This window comes from Protopterus annectens, chromosome 9.part0 (genome assembly GCF_019279795.1).
Source record: "Protopterus annectens isolate FY-2018-M chromosome 9.part0, PAN1.0, whole genome shotgun sequence".
NCBI classification, from domain to species: Eukaryota; Metazoa; Chordata; order Ceratodontiformes; family Protopteridae; genus Protopterus; species Protopterus annectens.
Genome location: NC_056743.1, coordinates 670,158,283 through 670,178,616, shown reverse-complemented (window position 1 = coordinate 670,178,616; position 20,334 = coordinate 670,158,283). Strand labels below are relative to the sequence as shown.

Sequence of the window (20,334 nt, the reverse complement as noted above, 5' to 3'; positions counted from 1 at the left end):
GTTGGCCATTACCTCTGCGAGAAGGGTTTCTGAATTACAGGCCCTTATGGCGGTTGAGCCTTTCTTAATTTTCCATAAGGATAGGGTATCTTTAGTACTAATCCTTCCTTTATGACTAAAGTGGTTTCTAGTGTGGCTTTAAACCAAATTATTCATTTGCCTACTTTTTATGCAAACCCGCAAAATAAAGGGGAAAAGATTTTGCACACTTTGGATATACACAGGCAGTTGCGATATTATTTGAGCAGAACTAAAGGGTTCAGGCAGTCTCAGCAGTTATTTGTTTCATTTGCTTTGGGTTCTCAGGGCAAGCCTGTGTCAAAACAAACTATTTCTAAGTGGATTGGGTTTTGTATTGCTTTCTGTTATTCCCATCATGGTAAGGAGATTCCAGCTGGGATTAGGCCTCATTCCACTAGGGCTACTGCCACTTCTACAGCTTTTTTAAGGGGGGTGGCAACTAAAGATATTTTGGAGGCAGCTGCTTGGAGTTCAGTGCATACTTTCACTAAGCATTACCACCTTCCACTTTACTCTAAATCTAGGGCTGGTTTTGCCACTGCAATTTTACAGGGCATTTTGGCAGCTCCTACTGCTTTATAGTTTTGCCATCCTCCCTTACCTCTGCTTTGGGATTCTACCCAAGTGTAAGGACTGCAGCAATGTGAGATGAAGAACATAGTACAGTTTTGTACCTACCATAAATGTAGATGTTCGAAGATCCACATTGCTGCAGTCCAATTTACCTCCCTCCTTCCCTCTGTAGTTAGAGGCGGTTGTGTGGTTTGGGTTGTGAATATTGTGGATATTGTATATATTGTACATATGATTAGTGCAAGGGTGGTTGGTTGTTTTTTGCTGTCTTTTGGTTTTGACCTTTCTTTTTAGGGTCTTCTGACATCTGGGGCAAGAAAAGACTGAGGATATGACGTCGGTCATGCGCATTTGTACCCTGACGTCCTGATGTCAGTCTTAAGCGCCTTGACCGACGTCAGCCTAATACTTTGATATTCGGGCCGACCGAGGACAGCGGACTACCCAAGTGTAAGGACTGCAGCAATGTGGATCTTCGAACATCTACATTTATGGTAGGTACAAAACTGTACTTTCACACTGCTGCAGTCCAGGTTACCCTCCCTCCATCCCCTCTGAACTAGCTGGACTTATTTATACCCTTCTATCCTATACAACCATTGGGGTGTATTTGCTGTTAACTGAAGGTATTGTTTTTATTTTATATGTATATTTTTGATTAGCAATATGTATTGCCTACCCATTTGGGGGCACCTGACATCTGGGACAAGAAAAACTGAAGAAAATAGCGTTGGATGCATATTATATACCCCTGACGCACTGACGTCAGGGAAGAAGTGACAGCAACCGACGCCAGACCAAGACTTTGGAACTCTGGCCAACTGCGGGACCGCCTGACGGCAGGATAACCCAAGTGTGATGACTGCAGCAGTGTGAACACTCGAACATATACATTTATGGTGGGTACAAAACTGTACTTTAGGCATCATGATCAATATCAGCAAGTCCCACCTGGCTCCGTTTCAGATCATAGACTTCATCGGGGCACGGTTGGATTCGATTCAGTCAAAGATTTTTCTCACCCCGGAAAGGATAGAAAATCTCAGACGCCATGTATTGGCAATCTTGGATCACTCGGTAGTCACAGCAGCCGATGTTCTCAGGGCCCTGGGTTCGATGGCAGCCACAATCTCTATCCTCCCTCTTGCACGTCTTCACATGAGTGTCCTTCAGTGGAATCTAGCAGTTCAATGGTCCTGGCTAGACCTTCCGATGAATTTCCACATCCGAATCAATCGGACATGCAGAACGTCACTCCAGTGGTGGCTTCAGTCAGCGGACATTTTCAAGAGGTGCAGCTTTCTTGCCCCTCCGGCTCAAGCCACGGTGACTACGGACGCTTCCCAGCTCGGGTGGGGGGGGGCACTTCCTGGGAAGAATGGTCCAAGGCATGTGGTCCCCTCCAGAGACCAAGCTACACATCAGTGTCCTGGAGATGAGGGCAGTGCTTTTAGCACTGAGAGCCTTCCTCCCTGTCCTACCTCCGGGGGTGGTAGCCATTCAATCAGACAGCATGTCTGTAGTCTGGTATATAAACAAACACGGAGGGACCCGATCCTACCACCTTTGTCGCGAGGATGAGGGTTTGGGAGTGGGCCATATCCACCAGCCAGTTTCTCATAGCAACGCATATCTCTGGACGCTCCAGCATTCTAGCGGACAGTCTCAGCAGGGCAATCCTTCTGCCTTACGAGTGGTCTCTGAAACATTCAGTGGCCGAGAAGATCTTCCGTGTTTGGGGTCAACCTTGCTGCGATCACTTTGTGTCTCCTTCCAACGCGAAGTGCAGCAACTTCTTTGCTGTGATCCCCCCTACGGGGGATGTCCCCAGGGACACTCTGGTCCATGCTTGGCCTCCCAGGCTACTGTATGCTTATCCCCCGTTACCTCTTATTCCGAAGTTCCTTCAGAGAGCTTGCCGGCTGCAGTGCAAAGTCATTCTCATAGCTCCCTTCTGGCCACGTCAAGTGTGGTTTCCCTTCCTATGGTCTCACCTGTTGGCTCCTCCATGGACTCTAGATCCATGCCCGGATCTGATCTCTCACCCGTCGAGCTTGCCCCTTCCCAACCTGGACAGTCTCAAGCTGACGGCGTGGCTGCTCCAGTTCCCATGATCATCAGGACTCCCGGACTTTCGTCCCCTGTTAAGAATATTCTGGTAGCTTCTCTTAAAGCCTCCACTAGGAAACTCTGCAATAGCAAGAGGAGACGTTTTTCATTTGTCTCAGCGCAATCTAAACCCGTTTACAGCCCCCGTCCCGGTCATACTGGATTTTCTGGTTGATCTTTTTCGATCAGGCACAAGTGCTTCCACTGTCAAGGTTCAGCTGGCTGCCATCTCTAATTTTCATGTGGGTGAAAATAAGGTTGCTCTGGCTTCTGCCAAATTGTGTAAAGCTTTCCTGAAGGGCACTTTTTTATTGCGACCTCCAGTTAAAGAAGCAGTGCCCCCCTGGGGTCTGACTTTAGTCCTTCAGGCTTTGACCTTTCCTCCTTTCGAGCCAGCCGGATCAGTTCCCATGAAGTTTTTGTCGTGGAAGACAGCCTTCTTGGTCGCCATCACTTCTGCCAAGAGAGTTTCAGAGTTGCAGGCCTTATCCTCCTTGCCCCCTATTTGATTTTCCACAAGGATAAGGTTTCACTGCGTACGAATCCTTTCTTTCTTCCCAAAGTGTCCTCAGCAGCCAATATTAATCAGTCTATAAATTTGCCAGTCTTCTTCCCAAATTTCCAAAATAGAGGTGAACGTAAGCTTCATTTATTGGATGGCCATAGACAGCTTCGTTTTTACCTCCATAGGACTAAACCCTTCCGGAAGTCGGATCAATTGTTTGTCTCCTTTTCTAAACCATTTTTGGGCAAAGCAGTTTCGAAAGTGTCCTTAGCAAGGTGGATCACTCTTTGTATTGCACAGGTTTATAAGGACAAAGGCTTATCTCCTCCTGGTGTATTGAAGGCTCATTCCACTAGAGCAATGGCCACTTCAGCTTTCTAGTCAAGAGTTCCGTTAGACGATATCTGTGCGGCAGCGACTTGGGCCAATTCGCACACATTCATCTCTCATTATAAATTGGATCTTATTTCTAGAGGGAGAGCATCCTTTGGCTCTGCGGTGCTCAGAAATATCCTTTCATAGGGGCCTCCCAGGAATACTAGTAGCTGGGGACTCTTTCCCATATGTGCAGAATGAATGAAGTCAACTACGTCAGATAAAGAAGTTATGTTCTTACCATAACGTTCCATCTGAGTAGTAGACTTCATTCTTCTGCACCTTCCCTCCCTCCATCCCCTCACTGTTCAGGTTTTTCTTGTTTAGGATTGTGGTTATGTTGCCATTTAGTGTCAGCAAACTCGATCTGGGGCTAGATAGGAGGAAGTGATGTAATATAGGTAAGGGAGGAGCTTGGAGCTCGGAGCTGATGCTTGAAAAGTTTTGCTGGCTCAGATCCGTATACCCATATGTGCAGAAGAATGAAGTCTGCTACTCAGATGGAACGTTATGGTAAGAACGCATTTTGTAGCCGAGGTTGACAATGTATTAGTCTGAGAAATGTACTACTCTACTACTTAATTACAGAGAAATGGTCCGTTATTGCTTAGGTGACTTCAGTGGCCTTGTATAGCTATTTGGATACTCTGTTTTTGCCATTCATTTTACAAAATAAAAGTATATTTTGTATTTATTCAAGTTGGCACAATCAATATGTATCTGCCTCATATTATTGGTTTGTTATGAAATTCAAACCCAAAATAGCTTTTCTATATTAAAGTAATATTTGTGATTATTTGTATATGTTGTAGTAAAATATGCATATTTTACATATTCTGAGAGGCATGCCCATATTTGAGATTCTGGTGTCTGTTTTCCTTAAAAGATGTTAGGTTGTGAAAAACAAAGTGAAAGTGGGGTATTGTCCTGAAAATTTTATAAGTGTGTGTGTGTGTTTGTGTGTGAAGTTAGGGTGGAATTCAGGCCAGAATGCCCTTTGTAAATTGACCGAGTTTACATTTATGTGAAAATAAGTGTATAGCTTTCAATTTTTCTGTAGAGTAAAACAAACAAAAGCTGTCATAAGCATATAGAACATTTGCATGATTTCATGTCTGAAAGCAGTATTTCTGTATAAAAATTGATATTTTAATTTGTTTCTATATGGTGAGACATCAACATATAACATTTAAAACATTTTTTCGTTAAAATTAAACTTGCAGTTATTCCTTTTTCTTTTATTGTAAGAGCACAGTTCAGTGCTGTTTTATAAGCAATTATGCCAGTAGCATTCCTTGAAAAAAATTTGAATACATTTTTATTTTGTAGAATAAAGGCTTTTCAATACAAAGTTCAAACATAGCCAAAAACAGCCAGTCTTCTGGGCACAGACTATCTAAAGATACTGAGCAGTTAAAAGGTTAAAGCTCAATCCAGTTATGGCCGAAGCAGTGCTGGTGCATGGAACCATGCTACTGTGTAATGTTCCTCTGTTCTCTCCATTAATTAGGTATAGGTTCATAAGTTCTTATTAAGCTTATGGCCAAGGAGAACATCGAAAGGCTCAGCCACATCACCCTTTACTGGCTGGTTTTTAAAAATGTCCATCTTAAGAAGATTTTCCCTACATATCCCTGGTGAAAATTTGTGATCATCCATCAAAGGCATTCAGAGTGAGTTAAAGGTTTCCAGAGAAGTATGCTGCTTGATATGTAAGGGTAGCCTTTTCTAGAAACTGGGAATGTGTTGGTTTAGGCAGCCTTTTCTAGAAACTGGGAATGTGTTGGTTTAGGCACCTGTCATGCCATCAAGTGTTGCTGTGGCAGTATATATTTTTCTCTTTTTTTGACTCCTTACAGCTGAGCATTGGGTGTAACCCGGGCCTCCCATCATCAGTCAGGTCTACCAGGCTCTCCTTTCTTCCCCTGAGCTAACTCCTGTTAATGCTGTGGACTAGTAATGAGATCTTGACATCTAGGATTGCATCTTACTAAGGAGAGTTTTCCCATGCCCTAACTTTCTCCTCCCCTTATATGCATTCATACTTTCAGAGCCAGATGTGCTGGCATATCATCACAACTCCACAGCAAATCGGCTTACAACCCCACCATCTCCTATAAGCCCTCTCCTCTAAGGATCAGCTGTGGGGTGTACCCAAGTACACACCCTTCATCCACTTCTCAGCATATCAGAAACCCTAGCCACTAGTGAATCCTTTTGTCACCTAGGCTATAGGGCTTTATCTCTCTACACCACAGAAATAGCAGTGTGGCAGTATACATTTAGACTCTAAAGCAGATGTTTGCTTTGCCACTTGTTATTTTTAGGTGAAGGAGTGTGTGTGGTCACTCACAGCATAAGAGGCTAAACAGAGATCACCCAGCAGCAGTCTGTATGACACTCTGTATGGGGATGGTGTTTTTTAGTGTCTCATAGTAGCTAAGTGTACTTAAGACCTGAGATCTTAGTAAGGCACAAGCCAAATGAAGTATTACCTTCGATAATGAGCCTAATAAAGGAGGAATAAAGTGGGACTATAACTTTTCTAAATCTTGAGAGATAATTGCAAAGGATAAGTTTTGCAAGATAGAAGGATTTTTTAATAATTAGTGAGATATGTTTGCCAAAAAGTGTGGCTAACAACATCAGTACCCAAATTCCTGATTGTGCCAGATTTAAGTGGAACATTATCTAAGGGGGGAATAGTAGTGATGCCAGAGTTACCAAAGAAAACTAATGCTGCATTTCTTGGCATTGAGGTTACACTCATGATTAACATACCAAGCATTTGTTTACTCTAGCCTTTGCCAGAAAGTGTGTACATCTGAATGGGATTTGGTAACTACCCCCAATTTGTAATTGTCAGCAAACTTGGTTAACCATAGTCCATTGGTAATCCACTTTCATATCATAGAAATATATGTGCCAAAGGGAGTGGTGGGGAGCAAGGACTTATTCCTGTGGAACGCCATCAGTGACACTTTTCTGTCTAGAGCAAACACCCTTGACATTAAAAGAATGAGTTCTGTTATAAGGCCAGTTGGTGATCCACTGAACTTTGTATGGGTTACTGTTGAGCTGGGAGATTTTGTCAGTAATCCCAATATTGGTGATAATGTCAAAGCACTTGGCAAGGTCCAGTTAAGAAGCGTGGACTGTATGCCCCATACCCAGAGCCTCAGCAATGCATTCACAAAGCTTAACCAGGTTGAGCAGGCATGATTTGTCTTTCACAAAGCCAAACTGGTGTGTATCCAGAGGTATAAGGTTACCTATATCATTTATTGTTCAGATGTAATATTTTTTTGGAGCCAGAAAATTAATACTATTGAGACTAATAGGCCTGTAATTCCCAGGGTTGATAAGACAGACCACATATGAAGGGGACAATGTGAAATTTGTCTCTTGCATTCAGCATCTGAACATTATTCTTGACATAGTCTCTGAAGGCGCAAGTATCAGTCAAGACACATTTTTTCCATCTAAAGACTGTAGCTGGATCAAGTGCTACCTTTCACCTTTAGACCATGGAGCAGTAATATGTATTTTGATTCTTTCCAGTCTTAGCTACTATAATTCTGTGTACATTTGGGCATGTCTTTGGTGCGTGCATAATTCTTCTACAAGGGTGTTGATGGGTACTCCTTAAGACTGATGTACGATGCCTTTGCTGCATTGTTTGTGTTGGCTTCCAGTTTTGGCTAGGTGTGTATTTTAGATTCCTGCTGTCACCTTCTGAGCCTAGTACATTTTGGGTCCTGTCTGTTTAAAAGACCTGCTGAGTCCCTGTATCTCTGTAGGGGCAGCTCAAGTTTCTTATAGGGACTGCTTACTTTTAAAGGGTTTGGTTTGGGACATCTGGCAGGCTTTCCTTTGCATATTTTGTCCCAGTCCTTTGAAACCTACTACTTTCCCTAGTTGGGTATCTAAATCAGAAGCCTCTTTTAAGAGATCCGTCAGATACCTTCCTTTTTAGGAGTGTCTGCTGTGTAGAATTTTGAATGTTTAAGTGTGAACTGTTTATAGTGTTCTAATTTTAGTGACTTGTAGATGAATGTTAACATTGTAAAAAATTATACATGAAAAGAAAATTTATATATATATATATATACACATACACACAGACACACACACACTTATTTAAATGTGTATATAGTAAGCTATTCTATAAGTTATTAAGTGCCTGAAAGAAAGTGATGGGATGTTCCTTAAATATTTAGTACCTTAGCATTGCTCACAGTGACTCATGGTCTGGTTTCCTGTCAGTATTGTACAGTTTGAGTAAGTCTAGTAGCAACACATATGCCTTGACTCTCTCTTGTGGTGTAGATGAATGGTAAATGTTATACAAATCACTCAGAATGGCATCAACCTACCCACCAGCCTCCTTTGTAGTGCCCTTTTTTCCTTGTTTACAAGCCTTTCACAAGGGAAGGCTTCCTTGGTTTTATCACTTTTAGGGAAATAACTGGAAAATTGGGTTTCTCCCCTCTTTATTTGTGACAAGTCTAGTGATGGTAATGATTGTGCAGTCAGGAAGGAAAATGCTGGTAATGGTTTAGCAGAGTACCTTCCATTTGCAGGCAAAGATTGCTGCAGGTGATTACCAACTGAATGTTGCAACCCTGAAGATGGGATGACAGTGAGGTGTAACTAGCCTTTCCTTGCATGGTGTCAGTTTCCTTGACAGTGTAGGAAAATTCACCTGGGTGACTACTTTTTTGATGCCTGCCTTATTCCTGTAGATGCAAACCTGATACTTCTTCAAGAGTTAGGAACCAAAGGATGGTGATATCCAGGGAAGGTGATGAAAACTTCTAATTCTCTTGGTAGCCATCTCTCTGTGAAATACTGTTTCTCACCTGATTTCATCTATACCCATGTACCACATTTGTGTGTAATAGTGGAAACAGTAGTCTCCCATCTGTGGCACAACTCAGGTTCTTTAGTCGGCCCCATCATCTTCTGAAACAGTTGGCATGATCGTGAAGATACATTCCTGTGCAGAGAGATATCTCCTACATAGTTGTTGCCACCCTCCCACATTGCACACAGTTTTGACACCTGTTCCCAATAAACAAGAATTGGAACTGAATGAGGAACAGTACTTAAGAGCAGAAATCATGGTAACTTGTTTGCTTTGTGAAATATGCATTGAGGTTTGCTGACCATATATCTAAGAGGTGCTAAGCTATTAGAAAAAGTGAAATTATATGACTTTGTGAGAACTTTGTAACGTTATTAGGGGGAATGAAGTCATCTTAATGCACCATATGAATTATTAAATCTAATACTGTTTTTATTTATTTTAATTTAAGGTTAAGTTGGACATACAGAAGAAGATCAAGGAAGATCCTGACTACAGTGCACAGAGATTTCCTAACACGCATAGAGTCTTTGAGCAAAATTCTTAGCATCACCCCACCCCTACACAGAGTTTTATGACTTTAAGCCTACAGTATCTGCTTTGGACTTGAAACCTGAAGGAAGTGTGATGGTTGGAGAAACAAGTTGTTCCTTTTATGCTGTATTTATGAATGTACACATTAACATGATACAAAATTGGCAGTGGTGCATCCGCCAAGTTTACTTGCAGAAAAAAAACTGTAATCCTTCTCTCTAACCTCACCTTTGCTTTGGTATGACTAGTTTAAAAACAGTGAGTTGCTGGTTATCAAACAGCATAATACCCTTAGATGTTGCATGGTGCCTGCACCTTTTCACTGGAAGTCTACACAGATAAAATTATGATATTGTATTTTGCAAAAACTTTATAGCTGCTTGACTGTTTTCAGCATCCAAATACTACTACTGTTTGTCTCAGCAATGGGAAATCATTTTGGAATGTTTGCTGAGGCATAATTGCAGCTTTGCTGCAAAAAAAAAAAGTTCCGCCCAGAAAATGAGAAGTCAGGGTAACGAAACTGCTGTGCATCTACATCCCACTCTTGACTAATGGTTTTTCAGCCCACACACTGCTGATGTGTCATACTTCAGCTCCCATTTGATTGAACTTTTACTTATTCTCCTTTCAACCCATGAGCTTTGTAACTATGAACAACATTAAGATTGCTGATTATGAAATTTTGCTGGTTTCTGTAAATAAACTATCAGGAGTTGGAGTGCAAGTGCCATATGTTACAGTTAGTCTTTGGTTTCAGAAATGTTTTATAATTTGAAATTTTTTTTTTTTTTGCTGAAATTTTGGAAATACCATCAAGGAATTAATCTGAAGGCTTTTGTTGAACTCTTTTGGCTTTTTTATTGTCAGTTTTCAGTGAGGTCATTACTTTTGGTAATTATTGCTTCATGTTCAAGGGAAAGAGTACTGCTCTTCTTTATTCTCCGTTTTTTTTGTCCCCTGCTTTTACAGGGAGTATTTTGCTCACTTAGAAAATTGCTTAGCTTTACTGAAATTTTGACTTTGTTGCTGTTTTTCTTGTTGTCAAATAAGTCGTCGTCCTTTCCTATACATTGCCATTGAAACAATTATCCACATTTTGTTTAAGATTAGTGCCTAGGCCATTGTTTTACAAGTAATGTGTGGCATTAAACACCTTTTCAAGACAGATTCCTATCAACAGCTTCATGCAAGAAGTCTAGACAAATCTAAAAATAATTCAAGGGTGCAAAAGCCTAAAATCAGAGACTGATTTTAATTATTGCTGTTATAAACTTTGAGAGTTGGTAGAATAACAGGTTTGCATTACTGTGCATTTTCTGAATGAAACTGAAACTTAAACATTTGACATTATTTAGTGACTTTAATCCTCAGTAATTTGCCAGAAAGTCACAGATGTTATGAGGAATAGACCAAGAATATGAGGCAAAACTCTAGACAGTTGAAAGGTATGAGATGAGCTATTTATGTGTATATGCTGGGCTTGGACCACAAACATTACAAGTTTCACAAAAAAAAAAAAAATCCAGGATGATGTAAAGAAGGAGATGACTATTTTCATTTCTTCCCATATTGAAAGAAGAAAGAGATGCGATGCATGTTAATGGATAGTTATTGCAGGAACAATGTACCATCATCATCAGAATAAAAGTATGTCAGTTCTAGATATGGTAAATCTCATTCTTCAGAGCTGTGTTTTCTATCAGTATGTGCTGCTGTGTCAAAAGTAAGGATAGCCACTATAATGTCATCAACAGAGGGCTCATATGAGCTGGTTTGTGGGACTCCAGCAAAAAGTGACAAGATTTTTGGATTTGTCAGCATGTCCATTTGCCTTCAGGTTCAGCACAACAGGTATGCCTTTCCTTTTTATATAGAATAAAAGCCCAGATGTGTTTCAATGGCTTCCATTAGTGATTGTAGTGAGAATGTTAGCACCCTGGATGATGCGATGCAAGTCTGCTTCTTTGACACCTTCATTGCTACAGATGTTCGAACTCATAACCATTGGATTTTCTCTGCTTAATTTTTCCAAGTCTTTTGGGTTTGAATACCATGACTGGAATGGAACCCATTTCTAAGTCAGGATATGATTAAAGTTCATGAAATTTGTATTGTTTCAGTTTTTGATGTTGGCCAGAAGTGTTTATTGCAGCAGTTGCAATGTGTCCAGAATGGACGGCTCCTGCAATTCGCACAGAGTTTCATGTATTGGTAGCATACCTGAATATGACTGTAAATTCTTTTGTATAACATCCATTGCTCCTACTACTGTTGGAACTGTCTGGGTATCTTTCTTTCACATTGCTCTCATTTCTGTCTGCAAATCATGATATTTTATGACTTTGTGTCTCTCTGTACTTGAGACCCTGTAATCACTAGGTGTAGCAATTTCAGTGATCAGTGCTACTTTTGTCTTTTTTCATGGACTACTTTATCTGGTTTTCTCAAGTCTGTTTTCAAATTGATGGTAATGGGTGATTCCATGTGATGTACACTTCATTTTCTATAATGCTTTGTGCTTCATGTTTCCAAAGCTTTTCAGCTTCTGTATTGAAGTGATTGCACAATGCTTAATGCAACAATCATGCCACATTATTGTGCCTTTCAGTGTACAGCCCCTCTGCTACGTGAATGTCATACACAGCAACAAGGTGTGCGACTGATGTTCTTCGTGTTTCACTGTTGCAGTCATCACATTTGGGTTATCTGCTTGCAGTAGCCCTCAGTCGGCCTGATTAACAATGTCTTGGGTCCTGCGTCGCTTACTGTCCCTTCTGTGACGTCAGGTCGTCAGGTCTATAAAACATGCAGCCGACGCCATTACATCAGTCTTTCTTGCCGTGCGGTGCCCGAAGCAGAAGCAGTTCGCAAGTGCCGGTCAGCCGACTCCTGAAATTTTCGTTTTCGAGTTTCAGAACCAAAGTCTTCAACTAAAAGCTAAGTACCCCGTTGGGGAAACTTTTTCTTGCGCTAAACTGATGTCAGTAAAAGTAAATGATTGCATTACTTGTAGAAAGCAAATACCTCATAAAGATTTTCATTCGTACTGTATTCCTTGCCTAGGCCCTGACCACGACGTACCTCGCTGTCGGTTTTGTGCCTTATTTAAACCACAAACTGTCCATCGTCTGTATATTTTCGCTGCTAAATGTTTTGGTGCTTGGTTCAATTATCCTGATACGTCTTCAGTAAGCCATCCGACTACCGACATTCCAAAAAAACGCAAAGATAAAGACAGAGACAGGCCGCCTAGGTCCAAAGCTGCCGACGACGCTTCTCCTAAGCCAGTTGCCAGTTAGCCGGTACTCAGTGAGGCGCTTTCGCAGCCCCTGATACCTGCTACTTCAGATTCACAGGCCTCTACTGAGACCCATTCAGAGTCCGGTATGCCGCGAGATGCTTCAACTGTGGAACCTGTGGATGTCTCTACCTTGTATGGGTCCGGAGCCGCTTTACAGGCACCGGCTTCTGAGGGTGTATTCAGGCCTACTGACTTGCGTATTAAACCGATGCCATCTTCTTCTTCAAGGCCTAAAACTCGAACCATGCCTAGAAAACTGACGCCCAGACCACATGGTCAGGCCTCTATGCCTAAAAAACAAATGATAGGAATGGCTTAAGACCTTATTACTTTAATCAGGGGAAGCCAGCCTTCCCCCTCTAAGAGACCTAGGACTGAGTTTGCTTATGATACTTCTGACCAGGATTCTGAATTTTCTGTTTCCTCCGATGACCAGGATTTACACTTATCTACCTATGAGGATTCTGATGCTGAGGGCTCTATTCCCTCTGCTCCCCCCCCCCCAGAGGATTTCTCTTTTGGTGAAACCTTGCATACTCTCAGGGTGCATTTTTGTTGGAAAAGTCAGGATTTCTCTGATTCTAAAAAGAGGCTTAGGGATTTCTTTCTTCTGCCCCAGCACAGGCCTTTAGTCATACCTCCTGTACTAGACATTGTTGATGATGCCTTTTCGGAATCTAGCTTGGCCCCTGCCTCTTTACCTCCTGCTCCCAGAAAACTTGATGGATATTACATGGTCCCTGACTCTCACAAGTTCCCTACAGTGGATCCTGAGACCATTTCACAGGGACCCAAGGACATTAAAGCTACTACTGCCAAAAATCCTACTCTCTCTGATAGAGACGCCAGGGCGCTGGATAGATGGAGTAAGAAGGTATGCACTTCTGCAACTTTGGCCATTAGGGCCTTAAACTGTCAGTTCCATATGTTAAAATGTCAGCAGCATATTATTGGATTGCATAAACGGAAAATTATGTTGATTCCTGATTGTGCTGAAAATAAGGATTTACAGGATTTACTGCATTCAGCTGAACAAGTTGGAAAACTTGCTTTGCATTGTGGTTTTGATTCAGTAGAGGGATCTTGCAGGGCTGCTGTAACTGGGTCTGTACTTAGAAAGCTTAAGGAGCAATTCTTGCCAGATCATGTTAAAGCAAAATTACTGGATGCTCCCTTAAACCAGGACTGCCTGTTTGGCAACGAGGCAGAAGTTGTTCTTAAAAAGATGGAGGAAAAAGCTAAATCTATGCAAACTGTTAAAGATTTTTTACAAGTACAACCTCCAAGGTTTAGTAGGCATTGGCCTTCCAAAAATTGGTACTTTCCTGCCTCTTCCAGACCTTCTCAGTCCAAAGCCAGATCCAGCAGAGCTCCAAGGCTTCAGTCCCAGGGTACGTACAGGACTAAGCAGTGGGGGGTCTCCACTTCCAAATCTGGGAGTAATAAAACTCCCCCCATGGTAAACTGTCTCAATTACTTCTTTTTAAAACTTCCAAGCACTTCTCAACTGACTGCCCCTTTGGGGGGAAAGATTGCTCTTCATGAAAAGAACTGGGAACTGATTACCCAGGACTAATGGGTTTTAAGTAGTGTCCCAGGGATACAGATTTCACTTCCACACGTTACCAACACCAAGCGGGTGTCCAGATCTACCCCCAGATCAGTGGGCAGAGGCCCAAAATAAGTACTGTCTCTCTTAAGCATGGGAGCTATTCAGTTGGTACCAGAAGAGGAAAAGGGACAAAGTTTCTATTCGAGACTTTTCCTGGTACCCAGAAAAGACCATTCATGGCATCCTATCCTGGACCTGTCTACTCTAAACACCTTTTTGGTGATTCCAAAATTCAAGATGCTGCCTGGTTGACAACGCTAGATTTAAAAGAAGCATACCTGCACATCCCAATCAGGGAATCTTGCAGAAGATACCTACACTTCAAAGCAGGCTACACACACTACCAGTTCTCTGCACTGCCCTTTGGCTTATCTACTGCGCCCAGGTTTCTCACAAAGTGCCTAGCTGCAGTCATTGCATTTTGCAGGCAAAGAAATATTCAAATATACCCATATCTGGACGATTGTCTAATTCAGGCAGAAGGCCAGGACATACTTTTGAACCATCTGGCCTTTGTACTAAGGGTGCTAACTTGTCTGAGGTACACCTTAAACAAAAATAAATCACACCTGGTACCCTGTCAAATTGTATTCCTGGGAGCAAGCTTGAAAACAACTTCCCAGATGGCTTTCCTCACGCCAGAGAAACAAATTCATTTGACAACCTACTTCAAACAAGTGGCGACAAAAACCCTTTTTATCTGCAAGCCTTGGGGTTCATGGTCTCCTGCATTCTTCTAATTCCATATGAAAGACTGCATATGAGGAAACTACAATGGTATCTAAAAAGCCTATGGTGTCAACATTCTCAGGATCTAGAAGCAATGATTCCTATCATACCTTGCCTACGTCTAGAGTTCCTTTGGTGGGCAGAGGCCTGCCACCAAAACAAGGGGCTACCATTCACAATACCCCCTGCCGCACAAACCCTAACAATAGACGCATCAGACTATGCATGGGGGGGCTCACCTGGCAGGGAAGTGCATTCAGGGCAAATGGAACCCAAGTCAAATGCACCTGCATATCAATCAAAAAGAAATGTTAGTTGTACATGGAAGTACACATTCTTACCCCCTGTGCAGACTAGCCATGGCATTGTGAAACGCAGCCCTGAGCTACCAAGTGCATCTGCAAGCTCAATTCCTGCCAGGAAAACTAAATACAATGGCAGACGAACTAAGCAGAAACCTCATGGACCCTCACAAATGGAAACTGGAACCAAGGATTTTCAACTTGTTGGCAAGCAAATGGGGGAGCCCAGATATAGACCTGTTTGCCTCTCCCCAGAACTGTCAATTGGACAAATTTTGCACAAGGATGCCCCACAAAGAAATTTGGAAAGTGGATGCCCTGTCCTTCAGCTGGAAAAACCTATCAGTTTTTGCCTTCCCTCCTCTGCCTCTGCTCTCCAAAGTACTACTAAAGATCAAACAAGACAAACCAAGGACAATTTTGATTGCACCAGACTGGTCACGTCAACACTGGTGTACCCCCTCTTGTGCAGTGTGTCACTGTTGGCCCCATGGCACCTGCCTCAGACTCCTACCCTATTGTTTCAGCAGGAGAACCAGATTCTGCACCCTCAGCTTTAAACACTGAACCTAGCAGCCTGGCTAATTACCTAATCTCTCCTTTACCATCCTTCAGTAAACCAGTGATGGATATCATTTTAGAGGCAAGGAGGCCTAGTACTAGAAAATCTTATGCTGAAAAATGGAAAAGATTCTGTGCCTGGAACCAATCCCAAGGGATGAACACAGCAGTGCCCAATTTACCTCAGATTTTACAATACTTAACTGAGATGCCTCACAAGGGCCTGTCTTTCTCCGCCATCAAAATTCACACCTCAGCCATTTCAGCTCATTATAACACAGAAACTCCCCTCTTCTCTCATCCACTGCTCAAGCAGTTCCTCAGAGGGGCCAAAAATTTACAACCATCCAGGAGAAATCCAACTCCTGCCTGGGACCGTAACTTTGTACTGGAAAAACTCACTCTTCCTCCTCTCGAGCCGACTGCTACTGCAGACATAAAATTCCTTTTTTGGAAAACAGCTTTCCTTTTAGCAATCACTTCAGCAAGAAGGGTATCTGAATTACAGGCCCTTATGGCAGTGGAGCCTTTCATCATCTTTCATGCGAACAAGGTGTCCCTCAGGATGAATCCTTCCTTCATCTTTCATGCGGACAGGGTGTCCCTCAGGACGAATCCTTCCTTCATGCCCAAGGTGGTATCCAGTGTGGCCCTTAATCAGTCCATTCATTTGCCAACCTTCTTTCCTAATCCACAGAACAAAGGGGAATGGATACTGCACTCCTTAGATGTGCACAGACAACGTAGATTCTACTTGGACAGGACTAAACCTCAAAGGAAATCTGAACAACTGCTGGTGGCATTTGCTGCAGGGGCAGAGGGGAAGGTTATTTCAAAGCAAACCATTTCCATATGGATAGGCCATTGCATTCATTTCTGCTACAAGCACCATGGAAAACCTGTCCCACAGGGAATCAGACCCCACTCAACCTGGGCTGCATCTACCTCTACAGCCTTTCTAAGAGGCGTCCCTACCAGGGACATCCTAGAAGCTGCTACCTGGAGTTCTGTACATACTTTCACCAAGCATTACTATCTGCCAATTTTCTCTAAATTCAGAGCTGACTCTGCCACTGCAGTCTTGCAGAGCCTTGTAGCTGGTCCTAATGCTATCTAAATTCCTCCTCCCATCCTTAGTTTTGGGAAACTACCCAAATGTGATGACTGCAACAGTTAAACATGAAGAACATAGTACAGTTGTGTAAACTTACCATAAATGTAGATGTTTGAGTGTATTCACTGTTGCAGTCCTGGTTACCCTCCCTCCAGCCCCCTTACTTCTTTTGTCTATATCTCTAACCCCCTTTACTATGCTCAAAAGCTTTTTGGTGTATTTGCTTTTTTGTTGGAGGTATAACCTTGTATATTTATAGATTTAATTGCTTCCCATTAGGGTGGCACCTGACATCAGGGGCAAGAAAAACTGATGTAATGGCGTTGGTTGCATGTTTTATAGCCCTGACGACCTGACGTCTTGGAAGAAGGGACAGCAACCAACGCAGGACCCAAGACTTTGTTAATCAGGCCGACTGAGGGCTACCTCAAGCAGATAACCCAAATGTGATGACTGCAACAGTGAATACACTCGAACATGTACATTTATGGTAAGTGTACACAACTGTACTTTTTCAATTCTTTTTTTCAAAACTTACATTTTTCTGTTTCTCCCACATCATCTTTGGACTTAGTGGGCTACGTACGCTTTGGTTTACATCCTGTACTGCCATTATTAACCTTTCATCCTTTGGTTTCAACTCGCCTCTCCTTAACCATTCCTGCATCAAATCTTGATCAACATGAGGTGGTTTCAGGAGGTGTCTGTTCTTGCCACTGTATTTATGGCGCTTCCACATTTCTTTCCTTCTCATCTGATCCTCCTCCTCATATTCTTTTTTGTTTTTTGGCACATTGTTACTGTCTGATTTTTGTCTACTTCTGATTTGATTTACATTCTCACCTGCCACTTGAATGCTTCTGCTATGGTAAACAGAGATGTCATCTTAGACTTCCTCTCAGTGTTGTAAAATGTTCGCTTTGAATCTGACAAGGTCAGCAGACATGTATGCAGCCCCATGATCGCAGATCTATGCATGTGATCAGTTTCAAGGAGGCCCATACCTCCTTCAGTGTGTGGAATATATAATCTTGATATACACTGATTTTTACATAACATTTGATAAGCAGTAAGCATTCTTCTTATTTTTCTGGTCAACTGATCCAGTACCTGTTGGGGCCAGTCAATCACAGCCAAACTGTAAATTAAAGCAGGAAGAGCAAATTGGTTTATATCTTAGACTTAATTCCAAGATGTCAAGGCTGTTTTCAATATTAATTTTAGTCTTCTGAGGTATTCCTTACTGAGTTTTATTTGTATTCATGTTTTATTGCCGATCCTTCATTAGTTCCCAAATATTTAAACATAGCTTTATGCTCAAGTTCCTTTATATCGTATTCCTGTCCTAGACTAATATATTCTTGGGTGCAGCTTTCCTGCTTTAAGTGTTGCTTTTGCACATTTATCAAGACCAGATGTCATTTTTGTATTATCTGAGAAAGTTTTAACCACTTGCAGTTGAGCCTTCAACTCCTTATCCAATGAAATGTGCAGTTTGTCATCCACAAAAAGTAGACAAGAAATCCTTAAGCAAGGATGTTTTCTTTGGGCCAAATTGTAACCAAGACCTAATCTGTTAAGTAAGTAGCTTAGTGGGTTAAAATCCGTGCAAAACAGCAATGGTGACAATCACCCTGGAATAATAATGTGCCCTTTCCCATGTTTCATGGTCACTGTAATGTAATTGGTCAATGTAGGATGCATCTTGTATATCTATAAGCACTTTATCCATGAAATGTGGGATACGGTCAAATGCTTTTTTGTAATCTGTCTGTGCCATACTTAGACTCTTCCCCTTTTTGCAATTCTCCATTATGGCTTTATTTAGCAAAAAATTACCCTTTGTCCTATAGGACATTCTTTTGTTACACTATTGTTTTATTGCCATGACTGAATTTTTTTCTAAATGACTATAAACTCCAATTCTAGTATATAGTTTGTACATCATCAGGCTAGTTTATTGGTCTATAGTTTTTAAGGATGGCTTACAGCTTCACTTTTAAGGAGGAATATTGTATGTCCTATTCATATGCTGCAGTATCCATAACATGAGAACTTTTCTGCCGCCTGTTTAACTGCCAGCTTGGTCATCACTTGCTTTGTACTTCAGTAGTGCTTCAGATAAGTACCTATGGGGGGTTGTTATCTATATTTGCTACTGTGTTTCCTTTTTTTTGAGTTAATGTCCGCTATGAAGGGCAAGTGTCGTTGTGGAAAGCAGATTCCACTTAAAGATGCTCATGAGTGCTGTTTTGCTTAGCCCCAGAACACGACCATATGTCTTGTGATATTTGTAAGGCCTTCATCCAGAAAACACTTAGGACCTCTCTTCCCTTAGGCTGTACTTGGAAAATCAGCACCTTAAGCTCCCTTGCGAAGGATATGGACCCGACATCGGGCTCTTCAGAAAAGCTGGAAACCAAAAAGGCCAAGAAATCTTGGCCTGAACCTTTGGCTGCTTTATCTATTCCGGATGTTCTTCCAGAGGCCGACGAAGGCCTGGAGGCTGCATCAGAAACTACAGAGTCTCCTTCGACAGGTACCTTAGGGGAAGCCATCGAAGAGTCTGTGAGCATGTCCCAGAGGGAATAGCAAGCATCTGTACCAGTTGCCGAGGGGATCCACACCTTATTTCTAAAGGCCTGAGTGGCATTACCCAGAGAGTGGTTCAGGAAGACTTTCTCTCAGATGATGTTGAATGTCGCCCAATTTCCACACCTCCTTCCTTCCATTGTATGTGTGAGGTCCCTAAGAAGAAAAGGCAGAAAACAAAGTACATTTCTTCTGGCCAATAAGCAATGCCCTCTGACCAACCCCCTGACTGGGAGGCCTTTACACAGGATATCATTAATGCCTTTATGGCCTTATGCCATTCTACTGCACCTGTCCAGGTCGTACCACCTTCCACTCCTGGGAAAAGGCCTGTGCAGGAAGTCTCTTCTGAGGAAGAAGACTCATCCGGGGAGGAGTCATTAGGTTACTTCTTACAGATTGCTTCCCCAGAGGAGGAATCTAATGGCACAGTTTCTCCTGGAGAAGACATTACATTTGGGGAGACCATTGTGTAGATGAAGGAATTCCTTAAATGGGACTGCTGTCAGGTCTCTGAAACCCAAAAGAGGTATTATAACCTCTTACAGATGGAGTCCACTAATCCCTCTGCCATTCGCCCTGTACTGCCTGCCTTTTTGGATGCCTTTTCTACTGAGTCAAAATCTCCAGACTCCTAACCTCCAGCCCCTAAACGCCCTGATAGAGTTTATAAAGTGCCTGAGGATGCTAAGTTTCTCTTTAAGGCCCCTTTAGCGGATCCCTCATCCATTTCTGTAGCTGCAGATAAAACTTCCAAATTGCTACCCTCCACTTCCTTACTCCATTATGATAAAGAGACTAAAATTATGGAAAGGTTAAGCAAAAAGGTTTATACATCTGCCAGTCTTACTTCCAGAGCCATGAATTACCAAACCCATATGGCAGAATACTTCCTGGCTCTCATGGTAGACGCTGTAAAATTTTTCATTCCTTCCAGATTCAACTAATAAGACAAAAATGTCCAGCATTCTAAAATCCTGCAGCAGTTACGATGCTGTGGAGGCTTCAGCCAGGGCAGCAGCATCAGAATATGTCTTGAGGTACTCTTGACTTGGGTTGCATCCTCTGCCAGATGATATTAAAGCCAAGCTTAAGGATGCCCCTTTAGACAACAAGGCATTATTTGGCTCTGTAGT

General features: G+C 42.2%; 1 protein-coding gene across 6 annotated transcripts in view; it reads left to right on the top strand.

The window, feature by feature from the left end:
• The window catches only part of BAG6 (BAG cochaperone 6), a 2,260,316-nt gene extending 2,249,668 nt beyond the window's left edge, over positions 1–10,648 (top strand). For all 6 annotated transcript variants that reach the window (XM_044083264.1, XM_044083261.1, XM_044083265.1 and 3 more), the window contains one exon: positions 8,902–10,648. In XM_044083264.1, the coding sequence (XP_043939199.1) occupies positions 8,902–8,997 (96 nt within the window). In that variant the 3' untranslated portion in view covers positions 8,998–10,648. The remainder of the gene's footprint in view (positions 1–8,901) is intronic.
• Positions 10,649–20,334: the final 9,686 nt, after the last annotated feature.